The following is a 19,947-nucleotide window of genomic DNA, read 5'->3' as shown; positions in this document are numbered from 1 at the left end:
ATCCAAAAGAAATCCTCTGCAAAAACAGTAGCTCCAGAGTTAAAACTGTCAGTCAGCACAACGGAACATTGGAGGTGAATTGTGGTTTACGTTTATAATTCAAATCTGTGAGTGGATTTGATCTTACCCAACTCTAGCCCATCCTGCTGTTTCTAGAACATAGCACCGTTTCACACATCTCTGGAGCAACGTCCTGGACCAAATGTGAATATAATAGCCCAGTGATACCCTGTGTGCAAAAACTAAAACTAATATCACTGAGATATAGTGGTGTGCGTTGAAACACAGGCTCTAGAGAGTGGGTTTGTTTCGCGCTCCGTGTCCGCGTCGTGCTGTAGTCCTGCCTCAGGAAGCGCCAAGTGGCACCTCCCGTCTCCACACAAGAGCGCATCAGTTTACTGTAGCATCAGCACTGGAGATGCACGCCGGTTGAAAGCTCAGCTGCGACTCTGCGAACACAGGCTCAAGCACATTCTCACTGTGGAAAACCAAAACAACATGTTCTGCAACTCTTCCTTCAGCCCTTGATATTCTCCGCAATGTGCTTCCATCTGGATTAAGTTTTCGTGTCATTTCGAGGGTCGCTGTGGGGAAACATGAGGATAACAGTCGCTTCCCGTGGATGATGATGTCCCACAATGAACGCAGGTTAGTTGTTAATGCTTTTTCTGTTCATGTCAACCGTAACCAAACTTTAAATGTCGTACAGCAAACGAAGTGGTGCGCGGCGGTGTGAGTTTGTCTTCATGTGTGTGTGTTTATGTGTGAGGGATGAAGGCATATTTCACCTGTTTATTTTCTCCATCCAGTGCGGTCAACTGTAGTGCATGAAATTGGCTATTCTATAGGCCTAAAACTAGGTTTAAAAAAATAAAATATATAAACTAAAATAAATGAATTAATTAACAAAGGCATCGATTAATCCTGCAGCTACTGAAATGTTTCCCATAAAAATAACGCAAGAGAGAAAATTTGAGTGAGTGAGTTTAAACTCATAGCTACTGATGAAGTTGCTTTCACTGGGAAATTTCCCCACTGGCAAAATTGTTATGTTCTGGGATTACTAGAGCACTAGTGTTAGATTATGGGATTATAATCTCTCTAATCCGAGTAGACAAAGCCATTATTCTATAGGGATTGTCACCTGTCTTGCAAGTGTCCTGTCTTGCGAAATTATGAAGTGAAAGTAGTTGCAAATGTTTCTCTTCTGTGATTTCTGTACGCCTGTCAAAGGAAATATTTACTTCAAAAACAATGCATCATTTAGTTCTATAGCCATAAATCTGGAGTCTAGACAGGTTATTAAGACTTGATGGGTGACATTTCATGATGAGGACACAATCTGAAATCATATCCTGTGAGATCTGCACAGCCAAGGACCCGGTGTCTATCTCTTCCTTTGTTTTTCAAACATTTGTTGTAATTGAATTCTTGTTGCATAATTCATATCCTGTTGTTTGCAGTTGGGTGCCTTGTCAGACTGGGACTCTTGTTTTCTCTCCCTGTTTTATTGTTCTTTGACGCACTCAGAGGACCTTTTCAACAAAAAAAAAAAAAAGTGTGCTTCCCTATATGTGTGTGCTTGTGTGTGAGGCAGCGTGAGTAAGTTTTGCGAGAATCGGCAAAGAATTACAAGAAGGAAGTCCATTTATGTTGTGAAAATCTGTACTCCTAGAGAGGTTCGTGGAAGAGTGATGTGGGGACCATGCTGTTAATGTCCTTCCCCCGATGGACATCCTGTGTGGAGTCCTTCAAGGAGACTCTGAGGGAGAAGCTAATGAACCTGAAATTCTTAAAAGACAGAGCGTTGTGACATTTATTGAGAAAAAAAATGTGGACAAGCAGGGGCAAAAAGTGATATATGGCAATTAAGGGTAGTTTCTTGAGAAAACATGATAGACTTATTTCTTGGGAGTGAGAGGGAGACAGTGACAGAGACAGAGAGAGAAAACACTCAGAGACAAAGTGCACACAGGGTTTAATAGGATGTGCGTCAGGGCAGGTACTAAATAACAGGAAGAGACAAGGGGTGTACACACTGTGTTAAGTATGGGTGTGTTTCATGACAGTTGTATATTTGGTAAGCAGTGCCCTTTAATGACTTAACAATTTTTAAAGCTTAACTAAGTGTAAAGTTAAAATTTGATTGTGAGTCAAAATCAAGAAGATGCGATTACAGAGTGAAGCTGAATAATCATTCGTCATGTAGCCATTTCAGTACATGTACAGAATTTCTGGAGTGATAAAATCATCTTTTTTGTAAATTCTGGATTAAAATTAGCCGGGCATTTGTTAAATCTGATTCTGCTATAAGCATCCAAACTGCATGTGTCATTTCCCAGACAGGGAGATGTTATTGTTCCTCCTCTAAGTACCCTGTGGCTCTGTTGTTTTTCCTGCTGATAATGTCCCCTGCAGCATTCTGCATGTCACTGACTTTTGTATAGGAATTGACTTCCTCTATACCAACACAAGACCCACATAGTTATCCTTATGTAAGCTTAGATGTTGGGTAGAGCTGTAAAAAAAAAAACAACAACCAAGAAATAAAATAATTATTTAAAAGCTTTCACTTTTTTCATTAACTTTTACTCTCTTTGCACAGATTTTCAAAATCCACTGCAAGTCCCTCAACCAAAGGTCCGCAGTCATCTGACCATCAAAGTGCAATCCAAACAGATGTCCAGGCCGCGTCCCCCCGTCCATGGTCCAAAACCTCCTGTCGCCCCCAAGCCCAGACATGTGTATGAGCCTCACAACCATGGGGAGCCTTGCGTCCCCCAGAGCCTGAGTAACGGAGACCTGTCTCACTCAGATGGAGAGGCAGATGATTTACATGAAATGGCTGAGGAGAATCGGGACAAAGAAGAGAAAAGTGAGGCAGAGGATAGGGTTAATGACAATGGCATAGGACACAATGACAAAGAGGACAGAGCAGAAGGAGAAACTGAAAAGGAAACAGAAAAAGATGTTGACGTATTAGATAATGACGGTGACAGCATTGGCTCAGAGGACACAGTCAAAGCAGACGATGGTTCGACTTTTGACACTACTGAGGACAAAAAAACTGACAATGACTTTCATCAGCCTGAAGGTGGCAATCACACTGATGATGAGGAAACATCAACATCTTCACTTCCTCCTGCTGACATGGAGGATGAAACAGGAGAGGACAGAGTTGTTGTAAAAAAGACTAAAATACATTGCACCTCTACAGGACACTCAGATGAACATGTAGAGGAAGACAACCTTGATCAACCACAATCACTCAGTCAGGGTAATGAGGACTATGATACTGGAGTTAATGAAGTGGACAGTGGACAATGTGAGGACTGTGTGCATTGTCCAGACGACACTGAGCTTGAAGCTGGAGGATTTGCGTTTGGGTTCAGCGTGCTTCCTACTGTTACTGAAGAGTATCCCTATGATGTGATTGGCCCCACAGATGATGCTAGTGATACATGTGAGTCATGTGACCCAGCTGAAACTGGAGATGCAGAGGTATGGCAACCAGAACGGGCCACCAAGGACCTCTCTGGCTGCTTTCGATTCACGTCCAGCACTGAGGATGTGTTTGGGCCTTATTCTGTCATTGAAGCCGTTCCAGCAGATATGGGCGACACCGCTGACCCTGAGTGGAGTCAGGATGACATTGATGACAAACCTTCAAATGAAATGCAGACAACAGATTCTTCTCACCAGGAACCTTATTATGTGTCATCAGATGATGTGGACAAGCCAGACCATAAGCAAGCCTTCTCAGACCAGGGTGAGAATGAGGAGGACACTGAACATTCGAATCAGCACAAAGACAACGCAAAGGACAGTGAGTCAGCAGATGAGTATGCGGACATTGATGACTCTCTCTGCCCTAAAACAGATGACTTTGAGCAGTGTGCGTCATCGGAGGATTATGTCGAGATAGGTGATGAAGACGAAGAGGAAGAAATGGAAAAGAAACATATCAAAGGGAAAAGTGCAAAAGAGAGAACAGCTAAACGAGAGCAGGCTTTCCTCAGCAAGCGAGCAAGCTGCCAGCCTCGCCTCAGGTTGTGCAACATCACAGTGCCAGCGGACTTAGACCTGGGCCGCACTCCAGAGCTCACCAACAGGGTGGTGTTTGCCCACACCACTGAAGCCTTTGAAGAAGACATTGAGGAACTGGACTGCCATATTGTGCCTTACTATGAAGACACAGACTCAGACAGTGAAGAACATATATACGAAGAGGCAGGGTTTGACTCAGAAGGAGAGAACTTTGTGACACTTGATCGGAAGGCTATCGTCACACGGTCCCGCTCTTACTCTGGCAAAGTTCCAGGTTATGTCCCAGAAACTGTGCCAGAGGAGACAGGGACAGAGTACCAGACTAATGAGTACTGCACAGTGGCCTTGGATAAGACCAGTGAACCACTTGGCAATTCACAGCAGTCTGGGGTCAATTGTGTGATCCCGTCTATGAAGTCTCGTCGCTTCTTGTTATATTCTCGGTCTGCAGAGGGTCCAGAATTTTCCTTGACATCTCCCACAGAGATCAACCAATCCCTGAGGGATGACACCAGGATGAAGAGGACAGGTGATACACATTCACTCCCATGTGTCATAACCTCTTCTGGAAGTTTCTCCCAACGTAGCCATCAATCATCCAGTGGTGTTTCCACACCAACCTCTCTAGTGGACATCCCACCACCCTTTGAGCTGGCATATATTACTAAAAGACCAGTCACCAAGAGTTCCCCATCTCTTCTGATCCAGCATGAACCCAGTGACATACCTAAGAAGAAGAAGTCCTCCTTCAAGCGCTTTTTGGCGCTTAAGTTCAAGCGAAAGACAGATTCGAAGGGTTTCAGTGATGGAAGTGTACGTTCTTCACGTTCTTCCTCTGAGTCCAGCCACCATGGGCCATTAAGAGTAATAGAGCTTGAGTGCAGAAGCACTGGCAGCTCCCCTCAGCTTCAGTCCCGTATAGTGAACCCCCAGCAGCGTCCTTTAGACCTGCCATTCTCCTTTGTCCACCACCAGAGGAGGAAATCTTATGGCAGGGGTGTCTCCAGAGTAGAGTCCTTCGAGGAGCGTTCTCGGCGCTCTGCCATGCCTCTGCCTCTGACCAAACCTCGTTCCATCTCCTTCCCCAGTGCAGACACCTCAGACTATGAAAACATACCAGCCATGAGCTCAGACTATGAGAACATCCAGATCCCAGGCAGACCCATCAGGTCCCACACTGTGACTGAATTTTTTGAGGACCCAAACCGCACTACTGTCCCCTGCAATGAGAATGATGGCTATGTGGATATGAACAGTTTCCCTGGGATTGACAGCAAACCCCAGACATCACAAGCAGACAACGAAAGGTATAGTAAAAGCTTGATAAAGCTAAAATGTTTTTTGCATCACCTCAAGCAAACCTGAAACTCACTCAAGTTACAATAAAGTTATCTTACCTTACATGTTTTACCTTACTTGTAGTGATACATAGTCATACAAATACTTCTGTATTCACCTAAGCAGACCAAAAGCACTTTTTTAATGCCATGACCATCCTAAATGAAATTTCATTGTATTAGGGCTGAAATAGAAATTTCAGAGGCTAATATCTCAATATCTGGGCAAATAAAACCAAAACTATATGCATGGCTGGATGCTACAAAATTGGATGTACTCTGTATTATGTATTATGAATCAAGGTTTTCTGTAACTATGATTACAAGCTAAACATTAAACAATAGATGAGCTGATTCACAGGAAAGTCAATTTCAATGAATTTAAAGAAAGAGAGCCATTTTTTCCCCACAAATTTTCTGACATTTTACAGACTAAATAATTAGTCAATAGAATAATCAGCAATCAGCCAATAATAAAAACAGCTAGTAGCAGCCTTAGATTTGATGCCTTTAACACAATAAGTCAAAATGTGTCTATTTATGATCACATTCAGGGTTTTTGCCGTCCTATAGATGTTGATAGTAAACTCTAGGTGCTAAGCAAGAAAGTGACCATATAGGATATATGGTCACTTTCTAGTCGAACAGGTGAGAGTGTATATATTTGCATCCACTCTGAAAATAGTCAGCTGAGTTGTTAGGTCCGGGTCTATCTGCACAGAAGGGCAATCGTGACCCCTGAACGGCTGACAAATATTCTTGCACTGTATCTCAGATGAGCAGGGGACACATGGCTGAGCAGAATCAGATCTTCTGCTTGTAGGAAAGTGTTAAGTGAGAGATGAGCAGCCTGCTGTGTCAGGCATCGCTGGCTTTGGGAAGATGGACAATACTTGTGGGAGAGCTTACTCCTGTTTTTCATTTGGTGAATTTAGAGGTCACATCTGGAGCCGCTGCTTCCTCTGCAAGTCTGAGGTGATTGAACTGGTAATGGCAATTGGGTAGCTCGCTGAGCGCAGGTTATTCACATTAGAGAAAGTCATTATGGGCTGCAATTAAAAGTGGAAAAAGTGTGTGTGTGAGGGGGGAGGGGGGTTCCTGTCACATACAGAAGTTGAGAAGAATGAGAAAAAAGGTGAGAGAATGAAGGGAGGGAGGTGATGTGTTAACAGAAAGTGCAGAGGAGTGAGAAAACAAAGAGTATAGCGAAGTAATATAAAGGAGGGGGAGGGGCAAGTAAGAACAGGAGAAAGAGAGCAAAAGCAGTTCTGGTGTAATTGCTCTCCTGTACCTGACACTTATGTTTAAGTTTAGGAGGGCTTTTATTAAAGTGGCTTTCTCCTGAGTGCTTCTCTTTCATTGGACCCTTGAGGGGCCACAGGATTTACTGCAGTGTGTGATAGAGTGAGGAATCACAGTGGTCAGACTGTACCAAATTACCTCAGCCTGCACCACAGCTTCAGCAACTGCGGGCCACAGTCTTCCTCCGTCTTAATAAAATAGTGGTGTTTGATGACCTGTGTGCAGTCAGAGAGACAGGCTATTACCAAGAGCTTCCTAAAAGGCTCAAGATAATCCTGGGGCAAAAGACTTCTTTTTTATCTCTTGTGGTGCCTTTTGTTTTATAATTTTGTGCAGCTCCCACCTTTCATAATTATTTTGTCTGTGTATTAAAGGGTTCATCTTGCAGTTCATATCATCTATACAACTATTCACACACATAAAAATCACCTCTCTTCCGGGCATTCTGTTAATTTCCAGTGTACCTTAAACTGCACACATATCTCAGCGTTTGAAAGTCTTCCATTTCCTGGACAATCGTCCCTCAGTCAGGGCCCTTTTTCCCCCAGTGATGTTATCGATGTGGCTCATTGTGTGTGGTGGAGGTTTCACACCACTCACAATGATGCAAATAACCTATCTGCCCTGACACCTCACCACTGCCACATTCCCTGTGGAGATGCTTATGTTGCCAGGGCCACTCTGCTGTGTGTCTTTAAAGGGGTGCTTTATGTTTATTTGAGTGTGAGTGTTATGTGTGTGTATGCCTGCGCCCGCAATACAAGTCGTGTGTAGTCAGTCTCAGTGTTTGTCCCTGCCTTTGTGTGAACATCTTACACTAAACTCTGTTCAAAGCTTGACATTGCCGCCGTCCCAGGCTGGCCAGCTGATGATGGCAGTGATTTATTGAAAACGCATTTCACCAGTCAACATGGTTTTAGACCCACAGAGGAAAAAGTGGATTTTTGTGTTGAGGAAAGTGACCAAATGGCCCCTGAGCACTGCACACAAAGGGACTGTGCCTACAGTAGCAGACATGCATTTTAAGAAGTACTCACAAAGCTGCTGTGCCACAGGCTTGGCTTGTTTCCACTTGTGTGATTAATGTATAGCACCATTCAAGCACTATTTCAGCACAAACACTCGGGCTAAGCTGAGAGACGTGTTCATTAGCAAGCCCCCATAGGGTCCAATGGAAAAAGAAAAGGCACACGAATGATTCATCGTATACCTAACCAAGGTGTTTGTTTGTAGATGTGTGTGTGTGTGCATATGTGTGCATAAACACTAAGTTACAAATCAGCGCTGCTTTATCAAAGATGAGGCTCCTGCTGAGAATGCAGTCTCAGCAGAATTGTTCTTGCCAAGTGGCTATGTCACTACAAATGCGAGTTGAAAAAGGCGGTTTAGTAAAAAAAAAAATGTCCAGGATTTGTAATTTTTTTTTTAAACTTAGAGACCATTAAGTGCTCCTTATGTCTACTTTAAGCAGTAGACTTACAACTGAAATGCAAATGTGCTGGTGTCCCTATGCACATAGTAACCAGAACTGCAGTGGTATGTTCAGTGAAATACTGCTAATGCATGCAAAATTTTATATCTCTAATTTACCCTTTGGAGTCATTTTCACTTCAAACAGTTCAACATGAACCTCTTCAGAGTGATGACAGGGCCCCTAAAACAGCTCCTCCACCCACTGTTATGTTAGTGTTAGTGGTGATGAGGGAGTCATCTTAAGTACATTGTTGTACTGGGTGGTGGCTGTGTGCTGTGTGGCGAGGTGGTGGACAGGGTGTGTCATTGGCTCGCCAGGTCTGGTGCCAGGCTCTCTGAGGTCATTGCCAGGTCATCCCCGGGGAGGAAGTGTCCAACCCAGGAGCTTCCCACCAGTCTGTTTACAGGAAATGCAGGACAAGGGTGGGGCTCTGGCAGGAGGCAGGGAGGTGGAGACAGGAGAGGACAGATAGGATAATGGGAGGAGAAGGGGGTCACCGTGGTTGGGGTGGAGGTTCCCAGACTCTCCCTTGAACAACAAGATGAGGTGTGGTCCAGTGAGGAATGCCAGGTCTGCTCTTATTGTTGCTTGAGTGGGTCAGAAATGCCTTGAGCCTCACACTAAAGTTCTCTTGTGGCATAGATAAATCAGCTGAAAACAACTGAGCGGAGATTATAGCGCTGTTGCATATGTGCCCCTGAATCACAGCCTGTCACATGATTTATCCAGAGCCTTCCTTCCATCATATCAGAGGTGAGGCAGCAGCAGTCAGAGCCCCAACGTCTAGAAAAATCACTTTATCACATACTGTCACAACAGCAACTTTCCCCTTCTCTTAACCCCCCCATTGGTATCCCAGTCTTCTATAGTTAGCAGGCCAATGAACCGCCACTCCTATTTCCTCTAATAGTGCCATTACAAATGGAAAAAGGCCTGTCTGATTGTGCCTAATATATATTTTAATACTCAGTGTGTAGCTCAGTCGAATTACATATTACAAGCATCATCTAATTCACAGGAAATTGGTCGAATTCACTCTTTTCACGAAGAGTCATTGTGTCCTCTGAATTTGATACAGTAGATTTAACTTTGCCATGTTATAAAAGACATTGCATTTGGCTGGCGTAATAATATTTCCTTAATGGTCTTTGTAAAGGGCTTTGGGTATTACTTTGTTATTGTATCACTTATTTGCAGGTTTAAATATAGAAGCATTTTATGAAGCTCGTTTGAGCCAAACAAAGAAAGAAAAAAAAAGTGAGGTGCATGATATAGAAGAGCTTATTTGCAGTAACTGTTTGTTCCTTTTCTGTTGGACTTTGTTTGGAGGCGTTATTATAAGCTGGACACGATATTCCATTACAGCACAGACGGTGTTGTTTCAGAGATTGTGCTGTTGATGGTGGAGGGTGAAAAGGTGAAGATGAGACTCTCTTGGACATATGAAGGAATTCCTCTTGCTCGCAGATTAAATCAGAGCTTTACAATGAGTTCAAACGAGACCCATCCCTCCTGCTCTCTTTCACCCAGGAGCCCACACCAGGCTGGCCTGTCTTCTCTGAGGTCAACCATGAGTAATGGCCTGTAGGTGCTTTCTTCAACATTACCCAATAGGGCTGATGGATGTGTGTGTGTGTGTGTGCATGTGTGTAGTATGTAAGCATGGGTATGTCTGAATGAAGATGAAGTCCAGCGGGTAACTCTGTTAACCTTTGGTCTTCTAATAGCTTTATACTCTCTGCACACACAGGGGACTATTTAATGCATCGGGGCCAACATTCATTATTATTTGTAAAATGTCAGAAAAAAAAGTGAGAAATTAAATTTTTCCCAGTTTCTGAAAGCTCACTGTGGCATCTTCAAATGCTTGTTCTGTTGCTCAATAGGCCAAAACCCAAATATATTCAGTTTAATATCACCCAAAAGTAAGAAAAGCATCAGAAACTCACAACTGAGGAGCAGGAACGGGAGCATGTTTGATATTTTTGCTTAAAAAAATGACAATTAACTGATTATTAAAATAGCAGCCAGTGATCTTTTTTGTGAAGTAATCTATTAATCAGCTAGAAAGAATGGGGCTGTAAGTGCTCATATCTCCACAAAGGGCAACAGGCCACTCTTTCTGATGTACAGATCTGCAAACATCAGATCTGTGCTGGTGTCATTTCTGGGTGTCAGCCTTTGCCAACCAATAATGTGATGTGCAGGCTGTTTGGTAAGACTGCAGGCTAAAAAATGTAGCAGCCAGGTTACGTTGTTGTCTCTGTCTGTCTGTCGCACAGACGAGCTGCAGGTGTCTGACATGCACTTTGTTTGAATTCACACAACATCCAACCATTTGTGCTTTAGAACATGACCACTGTGAAACAATCAGAAAATAACGTTTAATTTCTGACTGACTGCTTTGCTGTTGCTAACACCGCTCTCTCCCTGCTGCTCACTCGAGCTAGAGAAGAGGGGCCAACCCTCAACTGAATCTTAAACTCGTTCTATCAAAGTGATTTGATACCCCGTGATTTGGATCCAATCCAAAATTTAATGGGGTCTTTTTTGGTCCGTTCCACATTCTTCTTCCAGGTTTCATGAAAATCGGGACGGTTGTTTTTCCGTAATCCTGCTCACAGACAAACTAACAAACTTAAATGAAAACATGACCTCCTTGGGAGAGGTGATCCCTGCCACTCTAGACTGGAACATCTGTGAGGTTGTTTGATATCACAGTTTAATTTCATTTCACTTTCCATTTCTGATGCCATTTTGTTGCATTCTTTAGGTTCCAGTGGATAATCAGTCCAAAGCTTTGGAAATGACAGTTGTTCAAAGCATGTTTAAAATCTGTATATATTTTTTAAATAAAATATGTCAAACAGAATTAAAGAGCAAGAACATAAACCACTTTTGACAGATGAGGAAGAAATTTGTCATAGAAAAGGTGGACATATCAGCCTCACTAATGGGGAAATGTTGGGTATCTCTGTATTAAAGACTAAATTAAAGATTTGGTTGAGACCAACTCTGTTTGGAAAGTATCATGAGATAACTTGTTGTGAGTTGGCGCTACATAAATAAAATGAATCTAATTAATTTTGACATCATAATGGAGTTTTATGATATTATTAGCATTATGCAATGCCTTATCGCAGCACCTGCAGTATTCTCTGTGTTTACTATGGCAGAACTTGGTGAATAAGAAATCTAGCTTTCCATAAGACGGTACATTTCTATTCGTTTTGATTTTTCAGCTTTTATACTGAAACCAGTGGAGAACTCTGTATGTAACAAGTATGCTATGAAACCTTTCCATTAGTTGTGAAATCTGCCAACGGTCAGTGGATAACAAGTAGTCTCAGAGCAGCTTTATGACAGCTGTATGACAGCTACAGAGCAAGCTGTCTTACCGCTGTCATGTAGCTGCTTTGAAAATATTTGTTATCCAGTTTTCATCCTAGTGATGTGAATTTGGTCAGTCATACTAGATGGGTCTTAATGGGCCGGAGGACACCAATAATTACCACGGGTATTTAAAAGGATTACATGTGAAATGACCTAAACGGTGCCCCCCTCAGGCCCAGCAGCACACAAAAGGATTACCAGAGTAAGGACACAACTGTGCCATCTGTGAGATGAGTGAATCATGAAAGGGATTACAGTGTGCCACTGGAGGACTCCATATGAGGAGTGAAAATGCTCAGAGACACACACAGGAAAAGGAAAAATATATGCATTTACAGGGTACTTGGAGCGTTGCTCAGTGTTTTGTGTTCTTTGTCATCTGAAATGTTTGCCCTCAAAGTCTCCTTGCATTTCCAGTGGTTCAGGGTTAAAATGTTTCTATTAAATTCAAACTATTACAGTATTAAATATTCATATTTCAGTATCAGTGCAGTTTTTCTGTATTCATTTTGTCTTCTCTTTCCCTTGATAGTGCCTACACTGAGCCTTTCCCAATGAACCCCGCCCCCTCTGGGCTGTCAGCAGACGAGGACCATGGGCGTACCTCAGAGGAAGAGGAGGGGGTTGGGGAGCAGAATTATGACCGACAGGTGAGATACGGGACACAGAGACAAATGGAAGCAGGGTAGAAGGTGGCTAATTCAATCCTGTGAGCTGCGAACTGGTGTGGCAAATCAACGAGATGAGCAGATAATGCTGGAAGGGTCCTGTTGATTGTTTTATTATATTAATATCATATTAATTTTATTATATTAATATTTTAGCCATGTATTGGGTAGATTTGAATAAAAACAACATAAAAGGACATACACAGCTCCAGAGTGATCAATTTAATAAATGGGACTTAATATTGCAGATTCACTGTTGTGTCACCTCAATCTTCCCAGATTTATGGATAGTAGAAGTTAGTCATTTTACAATAGCTCAAAGACCAATCCCAGCCTTCCTGCTGCTGACACTTCAGGCCTCTGCTTCCACCATGTGGCACACATTTCCTAGTTTACTCCTTCAAAGAAAAAAAAAAGACAATAAACAGAGAAGAAGTGGATGTAAGACACTTGAGTTGTCCCTATGAACAGTTTCATCTAATGAGAGTGTGTTTTGGTTTTATTTCGAGGAAGTGAGGATCAGTTTGCCTTTTAATGCAATATTTGTGAAATGCCCCACATAGGAAAAAATAGCACTGATAAAGCAGGAGCTTTGCCAGTAAACCCCTAAATGGCTTCAATGTTATGCTTTCACTCGGATGTTTTGAGACCCTGTGATTAGCCTCTAAATCAATGGGCAGTATTGTTGTCACCACACACACACACAGCCTCTCATACATAATGCATCCGAATTTAAAAATCCCGTATTTGAGAAAGCCTTCATGTCTACGCTGCACTGTAATGAAATAATCAGTCTTATTTTGACAGCAGAAACCTAACCTAAAAAAAAAAAAAAAAAAAAAAAGTGAATATGCTTTTTTGCCACTGTCCTTGGCTGCAGCGCTAATGTTTGAGAGGAGTAAGTGCCCACAGAGAGCCTTTCACCATTAGCTGTGTTCATTCATCTCCCACCGTTCTCCCTCCCTGTCACCCAGATTGATGGCCGATCCCGAGCCTTCTACGTCGCCAAAGAGCTGGTCGACTCAGAGAGACTGTGAGCATCTGTGCTTTCCCCCTTTTCTGCACTTGTCATTACACAAACACTTCGCATCATAATTTTGTCTTTTTTGTGGCCTTACATTTGCTCTGCTCTTCCTTACGACTGTATCTCTCCTGCTCCTTTGCCAGTTCACCAAGCTGCAATGCAGAGCAACCGATTACATACAATTGTGTAACTTGTTAAAAACACACTTGACCTTGCCTCATACTTACCCGTTCTTCCGATGTACTTTCCTCATCATGCATAGTTTAAATAAGTCTTGTAAAAAAAAAAAAGATAGTTGTAATGAAGGTTTTCAATTCCACAGTTATGTTTAAATCTCTGGTTTCGCTCTTCTTGTTTTCCAGACATGTCAAAGCCCTCAAGTACCTTCAGGAGGTAAGAAAACCTACACCGCCATGAGCGTGTCACATTAGTTTCTAATGTCTCCTGCCTCGAAGCCTAGGAAACTTTATTGAAAACCTACTGATAACATCATATCCTGTGTGTCTGCACCCCAGTCTCTGTCTCCCTGTTCTCCTCCTCCCCGCTCTGCTCAGGTTTATCAGTGTTGTTGCAGCATGATCTGCTTCCTGGTCTTGACAAAGTTGACATGTTGTCCTCTGGTGTGGTCAAATGTAAGATGACGGCGCGTGCGTCCACCAGGCACTCTTGCTGATGCTGCCCTTGTATCTTTGCTCAACTGATATGTTACCCAAGCTACTAAGCTGACAATCTGCCACCTAAAGGTCACACAAAAGGCTGTAGGGGCCTTTTATGCTGGTTGTATTGTATGAGCTGCGTATGACCGGGTTGACCATAAAATTTTCCTCTCAGTGGAGTAACTAGTGTAGCTAATGCAGGACGGAGGATTTAAAGGTGAGCTGCGGAAAGCCTCTCGAGGTCGGCCATGTATCACAGCCAACTGTTGTCATCTGTTTCCATCATTTCTCGCTCCCTGCCTGTCAAAACGAGACCACATCCCTGCAGTGCTTGCCAAAAACTACCGCATAAATGACACTGAAACAGTTACAGCAATTATTTGATTTTAATCAAAAAGGAGAGCCATACAGGAGAGGTCACACCTTTTAAAGAATAAGGTGGGAGAGTTGCTATTAAAGTGATGGCAGCTTGTACAAATCTGACAGGTTGACTCATTGAACCCAGAGAAGCCCATCAGTCAGCCTGTATCTTATAACCTTGAGTAAGGTCATAACCTGAATACCTGACATGTGCACACTCGCCGTGATTTATGAAAGCCTGTTGTGAGTACAAAAGCAGCAGATTTGTGTAATGTGTAATTTGATGCCATTAAACAGCAACTAATGCAGATATTATGCAGTGGACTCGTCTAATAGTCATATATCTGCGAGCTCATCATGAAGTTCAATTATACTAATTAGCTGCTGTGTGCCAAAGTACAGAGAGAAACATACGCTGCAAGTCAGCGTGGGCATCAGTGCTTCAGAAGTGACATTTTGGCAGAAATGTAGCCTGAGCCTTTGAATCTGTTTTTTCTTCACAAATTCTCTCTTTAAAAGATACTAAGTAAGCACAGCTTCTGCTTCTCCTCGCTGTTTTCATACTGCTTAATTGAATCTTTCTGCCACCTTTCAGAGGTGACATTGAGTGCTTTTTTTATCCCGCTCTTGCATAATGCATAGGGTCTTATTATTCTTCAAACAGCGATGTGTTGAGATATTAGTTACTGTTTGATGCAGACTGGCTGTTGTAATTAGCGTGAAATCAAGTAATTCAGCCGGGAAACACACCAGTGACACGACATGCACAAACACACAGTTTGGGGAGCAAAAAAAAAAAAAAAAACAGGAGCAGCGTTAAGTGAGAAGCACACATGAGCTATTGTTCCATTGTTTGATAAGGAATAACAAGAACACAAAGAATTTCCAGACCCCGTCTCCACATAGGAAGGGAGGCCGCGCTCCTCTTCTGAAGGACTTTCCCTATAACAGCTTTGAAATATGAGGCTGAGACTTATTATTTTTTCTCGTTGCTAACACGTGACCTCTGAGTAGATTCCCTGTGCTGATGCCGAGTTTTGAGCTAGCGTGACTAGCCGCTCACCCAACTGCTTAATGTTGTTTTCTTGACCTGCCTTACATGAGGAAAATAGAGACGAGGTGGAGAGTGGACCTTAAAGCTCCTCTCATTTATAGATCTGTGTGTGTGTGTGTGTGTGTGTGTGTGTGCGTGTGTGTGTGCGTGCGTGTAACCTGGGAGACCGGGTCAATCAAAGCCTTTAAAAAAAGTAGCTGTTCCTCTCGCCAGCAGGCGGGATGAATGTTAACTCATATGTGATCAATTGTGCATGCTCTGAAGCGGCCAGTGTCACCACATTATCTCGCAGCCAACTGGGACAGCTCTATTTGTTTTATGTCTGTGCTTTACTCAGAACTGGAATAGATGGGCTCCAGACACGTATCCCTTATAAACACGCCAAGGCTGTAAACATGACAGTTTGCCAGACGGTTTTGCCCACAGAGAAAACTGAGATTTTTTTTTTAAAAGCATGTTGGCATTTCCTAACGATTCCTCTACTTTCTTCTGCTCTTTTTGTCTTCATCTGCTGAGTGGATAAATAACCTCTCGCCTGCTTTTTCAGTCCCATGTGCCATAACTCCTCCTTATTAGTCCTCTTAGTCACTGACACTGCAGCTATTAACGCCTGTTGCTCGTGTTTTATGTGTGCCGAATGGACTTCAGTGGACCCAGATTCATTGTAGATCAGGGAATTTCTAGGTTCTTGTCTCCAGAGCCATGAAAAGTGGGGACTATATACAAACCAGCATTGTGTCATTGAGCACCAAGGTCATTATGCAAACACCTGGTCTGCAAGTCTTGCGCAAGCAGCACTGCCTTTCCTGAATCCCTGGACAGAGCCCAAAGTGGCAGGGAGGCATTGAGGTGATTTGAAGGGAGGGTGGCAGGAAGGATGTTTAGGAGGATCTGACCTTCCTTCCTTCCTTCCTTCCTTCCTTCCATTTCTCTCCCCCTCTTCATTCCTCATTCCACCATGCCTTTCATTTCTCCTGCTCTCCCTCCCTTCCTCCTTTAATCCTAATTACCATTTCCTCCATTCTCCTCACTTTTTGCTCTGTTTCTACATCACATTATTAAAAATCTCTCCTTGCAAATCCTGTTTTTCCTCAGGACTTCAGATCAGCAGTGATAGAGGCAGAGGGGGAGGAAGTGGAGCCAGTACTGGAGGAGCAGAGGTTAGGAGAGATATTGGGGGTGCTCCCCCAGGTCTACACCCTCCACAGCACCATCCTCACTGAGCTGGAGGAGCGCATCAGTCACTGGTAAGAAACACTGTGGACATCACTGTTGACTGTGCTGTGGCCTGTTGTTGTAAACTACAGATGTTCAGTGTTCACAAAACAGATTAATGCAGTATGGATGTAAAGCTGCTTCTGTCATAATTTTTGTCTACTGAGATCAGAACAACTACTGTGCTGCTTTCAAAAACATATCATATTTTGAGAAGTCACTCTTCAAGAGGCCTTGCTTGGCAGTTAGCACCAACAAGTTTTAAGAAGTATTGGTGTGCTTTCCTTATTCTTAATTTGGTACTGATAATTTTTAAAGGGTGGTGGAGAGAGAGAGTTAGATGAATAATTGGAAAGCACTCTTGTGTCTGCATGCTAAATACAGCGTAAGGAGGCTTGGCTTAGCGCTACGACTAGAAACAGGGGGAAACAGCTAGTCTGCTCTGGTGAAAAGTAAAAAGTCCTCCTACAAGCACCTGAACAGCTCGCGTGTTAAGCTTTGTGTTTAGCTAAGCTAACCAGCTGCTCATTGTACATAATGGATGGATGTGAGAGTGGTATTGATTTTTTTATCTAACACAAGCAAGAAAGCAAATAAGCGTATTCTCTGAAATGTCAAGAGAGAACAGCTTTATAATTACACTCACATCTGTTTACATCTGGAAGGTTGACAGACATCATTATGGAAAAAGTTCAAATCAGTAACAGCTCTGGCCGAGGGAAAGTGCTTACAACAAAAAGTCTAATCACAAACATTCAGTACGCATTAAATAACTGAAGAGGATGTACTGTCTACTGTCTTTCTTTCTGTGTAGGGAGGAGAGCCAAAGGGTAGTAGATGTGATTCTGTCACGTCAGGAGGACTTCAGGGTGTTTGACACCTATATCTCAGAGTATGATCGCAGCATGTCTTTACTGGAGGAGAGCTGCAGAAACAACCTGGCCTTCGCTGGCATCGTCAAGAAATTTGAGGTGAACCACTGAACAGACACACTCGAACCCCAGCAGGTTCAACAGTTAGTCTTCCTTCCTATTGTCATGTGTTGCTATGTGTTTATTATTTTACTGAGCTTCCTGCATGCAGAGCACTACTCAATCCCAATAAATTTTCCTCACAGGAGAACACGTAGAAGTCTTTTGACAGTCACATATTCAAACTCTGGGTTCAGTCTCCATGTTTGTTGAATGAAAATGAAGCATGGTAGGTGTTTCCAGGGAGCAGAGATCGAACCTGGTATTTCCCCTGGCAGCCACTCAGCAGCTCTCAACTTAAATTAAAACTTAAAAAAAGATTTTGTCACCCAGCTTCCACAGGGAGATAACGGCCCCTCTAAACCCTCTCTATCCCACCTCTCTCCATGGGACTGACCTTTCCACTGTCATGCTTCCATATTTTATACCCACTCTATACCAAATACTCAAATATTCTTTGTCTGGTGTGCATCTCTTCATTCTTAATCCTCTGTGGAGTACAGGGAAGGGGGCTTTGGGTGACTCGATCAAAAATAACCAGAAGTCCATTTTAAAACCATTACAGTGTTGAAAATATTGTGTGCCTGGTCTACTTAATCAACGCTATATCCTTATTCTGAATAGGAGCGGGTATGGCTGGCCCCATCTGGTAGCAATAGAATTGACTATTTTTAACTAAAAGACAGGATATTAAGGGAGTCTATAGATAAGACCGAAGAGATAGTGCAGTAGATTTCTCATTTCCATGCGGCTGTGTCCTGGTCTATAAAATTGATTCACAAGTTACAGAGTAAAAATCGCCTCGTAGCAGCACACACACACCCTGGATGACGCAAAACAGACAAAGGAAAATGATTTCTTCTTATTTCTTCTTTGTTTTGTAATTAGAAAGAGTTTATATGGAAATTTAGTGCTTCAGTTTGTGTAGGACAGGTCAGTAAAAAAGCCTCTCCCAGGCATCTCTGTATCTCAAAGTTCGGGTTTCACAACCTTACCTACTCAGCTCAGCACCTTTCTCCCCAGGTTTACACATTACCATTTCCATGCTGTGATCTGCTTCACTCTGAGTGGTTCCAGGCGTTTCTAGTTTGATAAGAAAAGGAAACGGACAAGGCACCAACTGTCTGCACTCATGAATATTCAGGAGCATCTGCCCCTTCCCAGAAAAACTTTGTCTCTGCCAGACTTTAGTGGAGTTAATGTAAATAGGAGGAGAGTGTAGGTGAGAGATAAAGACTTTAAACTATCTGCATCACCATCAGTAAACAATGCCCTTTAGTATCTTAGCATGTTTCCACACTTGGTTTGCGCCAGCCAGTAATTTAGCACTTAGTATCCTTGATCAAAGTCATTAAATTTCCACCTTATCTTAGCCTCATGAAGTTGATATCAGTCCCTTTCTTCACATCATAAAGCACTAATTGTCGTCTGGAGTAGCCATAGACTGATGGATTTGCAAATTGGATTGAAGTATGATGTATCTAAGGACAAAAGTAAATTTTTTATGAATAAAAATTGAGTTATGTTTTTTTTTCCCTGCTTCTTACTTGTGTCCACCTAAAGACTGTGATTTATCTCACACCTCTAAAATTAACACCCAAAGGCATATTCAGTAACCTTTCCTCAGTCCACTGGCAGATTCACCACACCTGCCACTGTGTATACACACTACATGTTGTATTTATGTTTCCCATATTGCATATAAGCCTGTAATATGGGGTCTGTCCTTTCCACCCTCCCACACTAGGGCATTGTGTGTATATGATGGATGCTGCATTGAATCAGAGCACTGCCATGGGAATTGCTGGGTGTGTGTGACCCCCACTGTAATGAGGGAGAAGGAGGGCTGAGGGAGGGCAAAGAAGATCGTAAGGGTCGCGGGATACGCCGTACCTACGACTTATCTGTTGACTGTGTGACACTTCATAAGTCATATACTTCATGGGAGTGGAAATACTGATTTGACTGTTTTGCAGCTATTTTTTGCAAATTTAATAGTTGCCATTTTATCTTCTTTCTCTGTTTCAAGGCTTAAAGCCTCACTTCCCTCATCACGATTCTTTTCTCCCCACCCTTCTGCTCCTTTGTCTTTATTGCTACAAGCCAAAGTCCACCAGTGTAAGTGGTAGTAATTTCATTGTGGATGTGGTGATGACAGTGATGAAGTAGCCACCAACCCTGATCAGATCAGAGCCAGGCCCTTACAGGATTAAAGCCTCCTTTCCACAGCCACTTGCTTGTTTGCCTCACCATCTATAAACATTGGCCTGCACAGTGTGGTGTGAGTGTGTGTGTGTCCTTTTTGTGAGAGTGTTGGCACCTCTGTGTATTTGTGTCTGATTGCTTTGCAGGGACATGTCCATACACAAATTGTGTAGATCATGTGAAACTGGTCCTATGAAATTTCTTTCCAAAGCACTCCAGCTTGGATTTATATTCATGTCAT

General features: G+C 42.8%; 1 protein-coding gene across 2 annotated transcripts in view; it reads left to right on the top strand.

Moving 5' to 3' along the window:
- Positions 1-372: 372 nt before the first annotated feature.
- fgd5a (FYVE, RhoGEF and PH domain containing 5a) overlaps positions 373-19,947 on the top strand; it is a 31,466-nt gene continuing 11,891 nt past the window's right edge. For both annotated transcript variants that reach the window (XM_046384536.1, XM_046384535.1), the window contains exons 1-7: positions 373-648; positions 2,606-5,354; positions 12,086-12,203; positions 13,196-13,254; positions 13,608-13,638; positions 16,411-16,562; positions 17,345-17,501. In XM_046384536.1, the coding sequence (XP_046240492.1) occupies positions 639-648; positions 2,606-5,354; positions 12,086-12,203; positions 13,196-13,254; positions 13,608-13,638; positions 16,411-16,562; positions 17,345-17,501 (3,276 nt within the window). In that variant the 5' untranslated portion in view covers positions 373-638. The remainder of the gene's footprint in view (positions 649-2,605; positions 5,355-12,085; positions 12,204-13,195; positions 13,255-13,607; positions 13,639-16,410; positions 16,563-17,344; positions 17,502-19,947) is intronic.

Source organism: Scatophagus argus, chromosome 3 (genome assembly GCF_020382885.2).
Source record: "Scatophagus argus isolate fScaArg1 chromosome 3, fScaArg1.pri, whole genome shotgun sequence".
Taxonomy (NCBI): domain Eukaryota; kingdom Metazoa; phylum Chordata; class Actinopteri; family Scatophagidae; genus Scatophagus; species Scatophagus argus.
The sequence above is the reverse complement of the archived record's forward strand: the minus strand, read 5'-3'. Positions and strand labels throughout refer to the sequence as shown.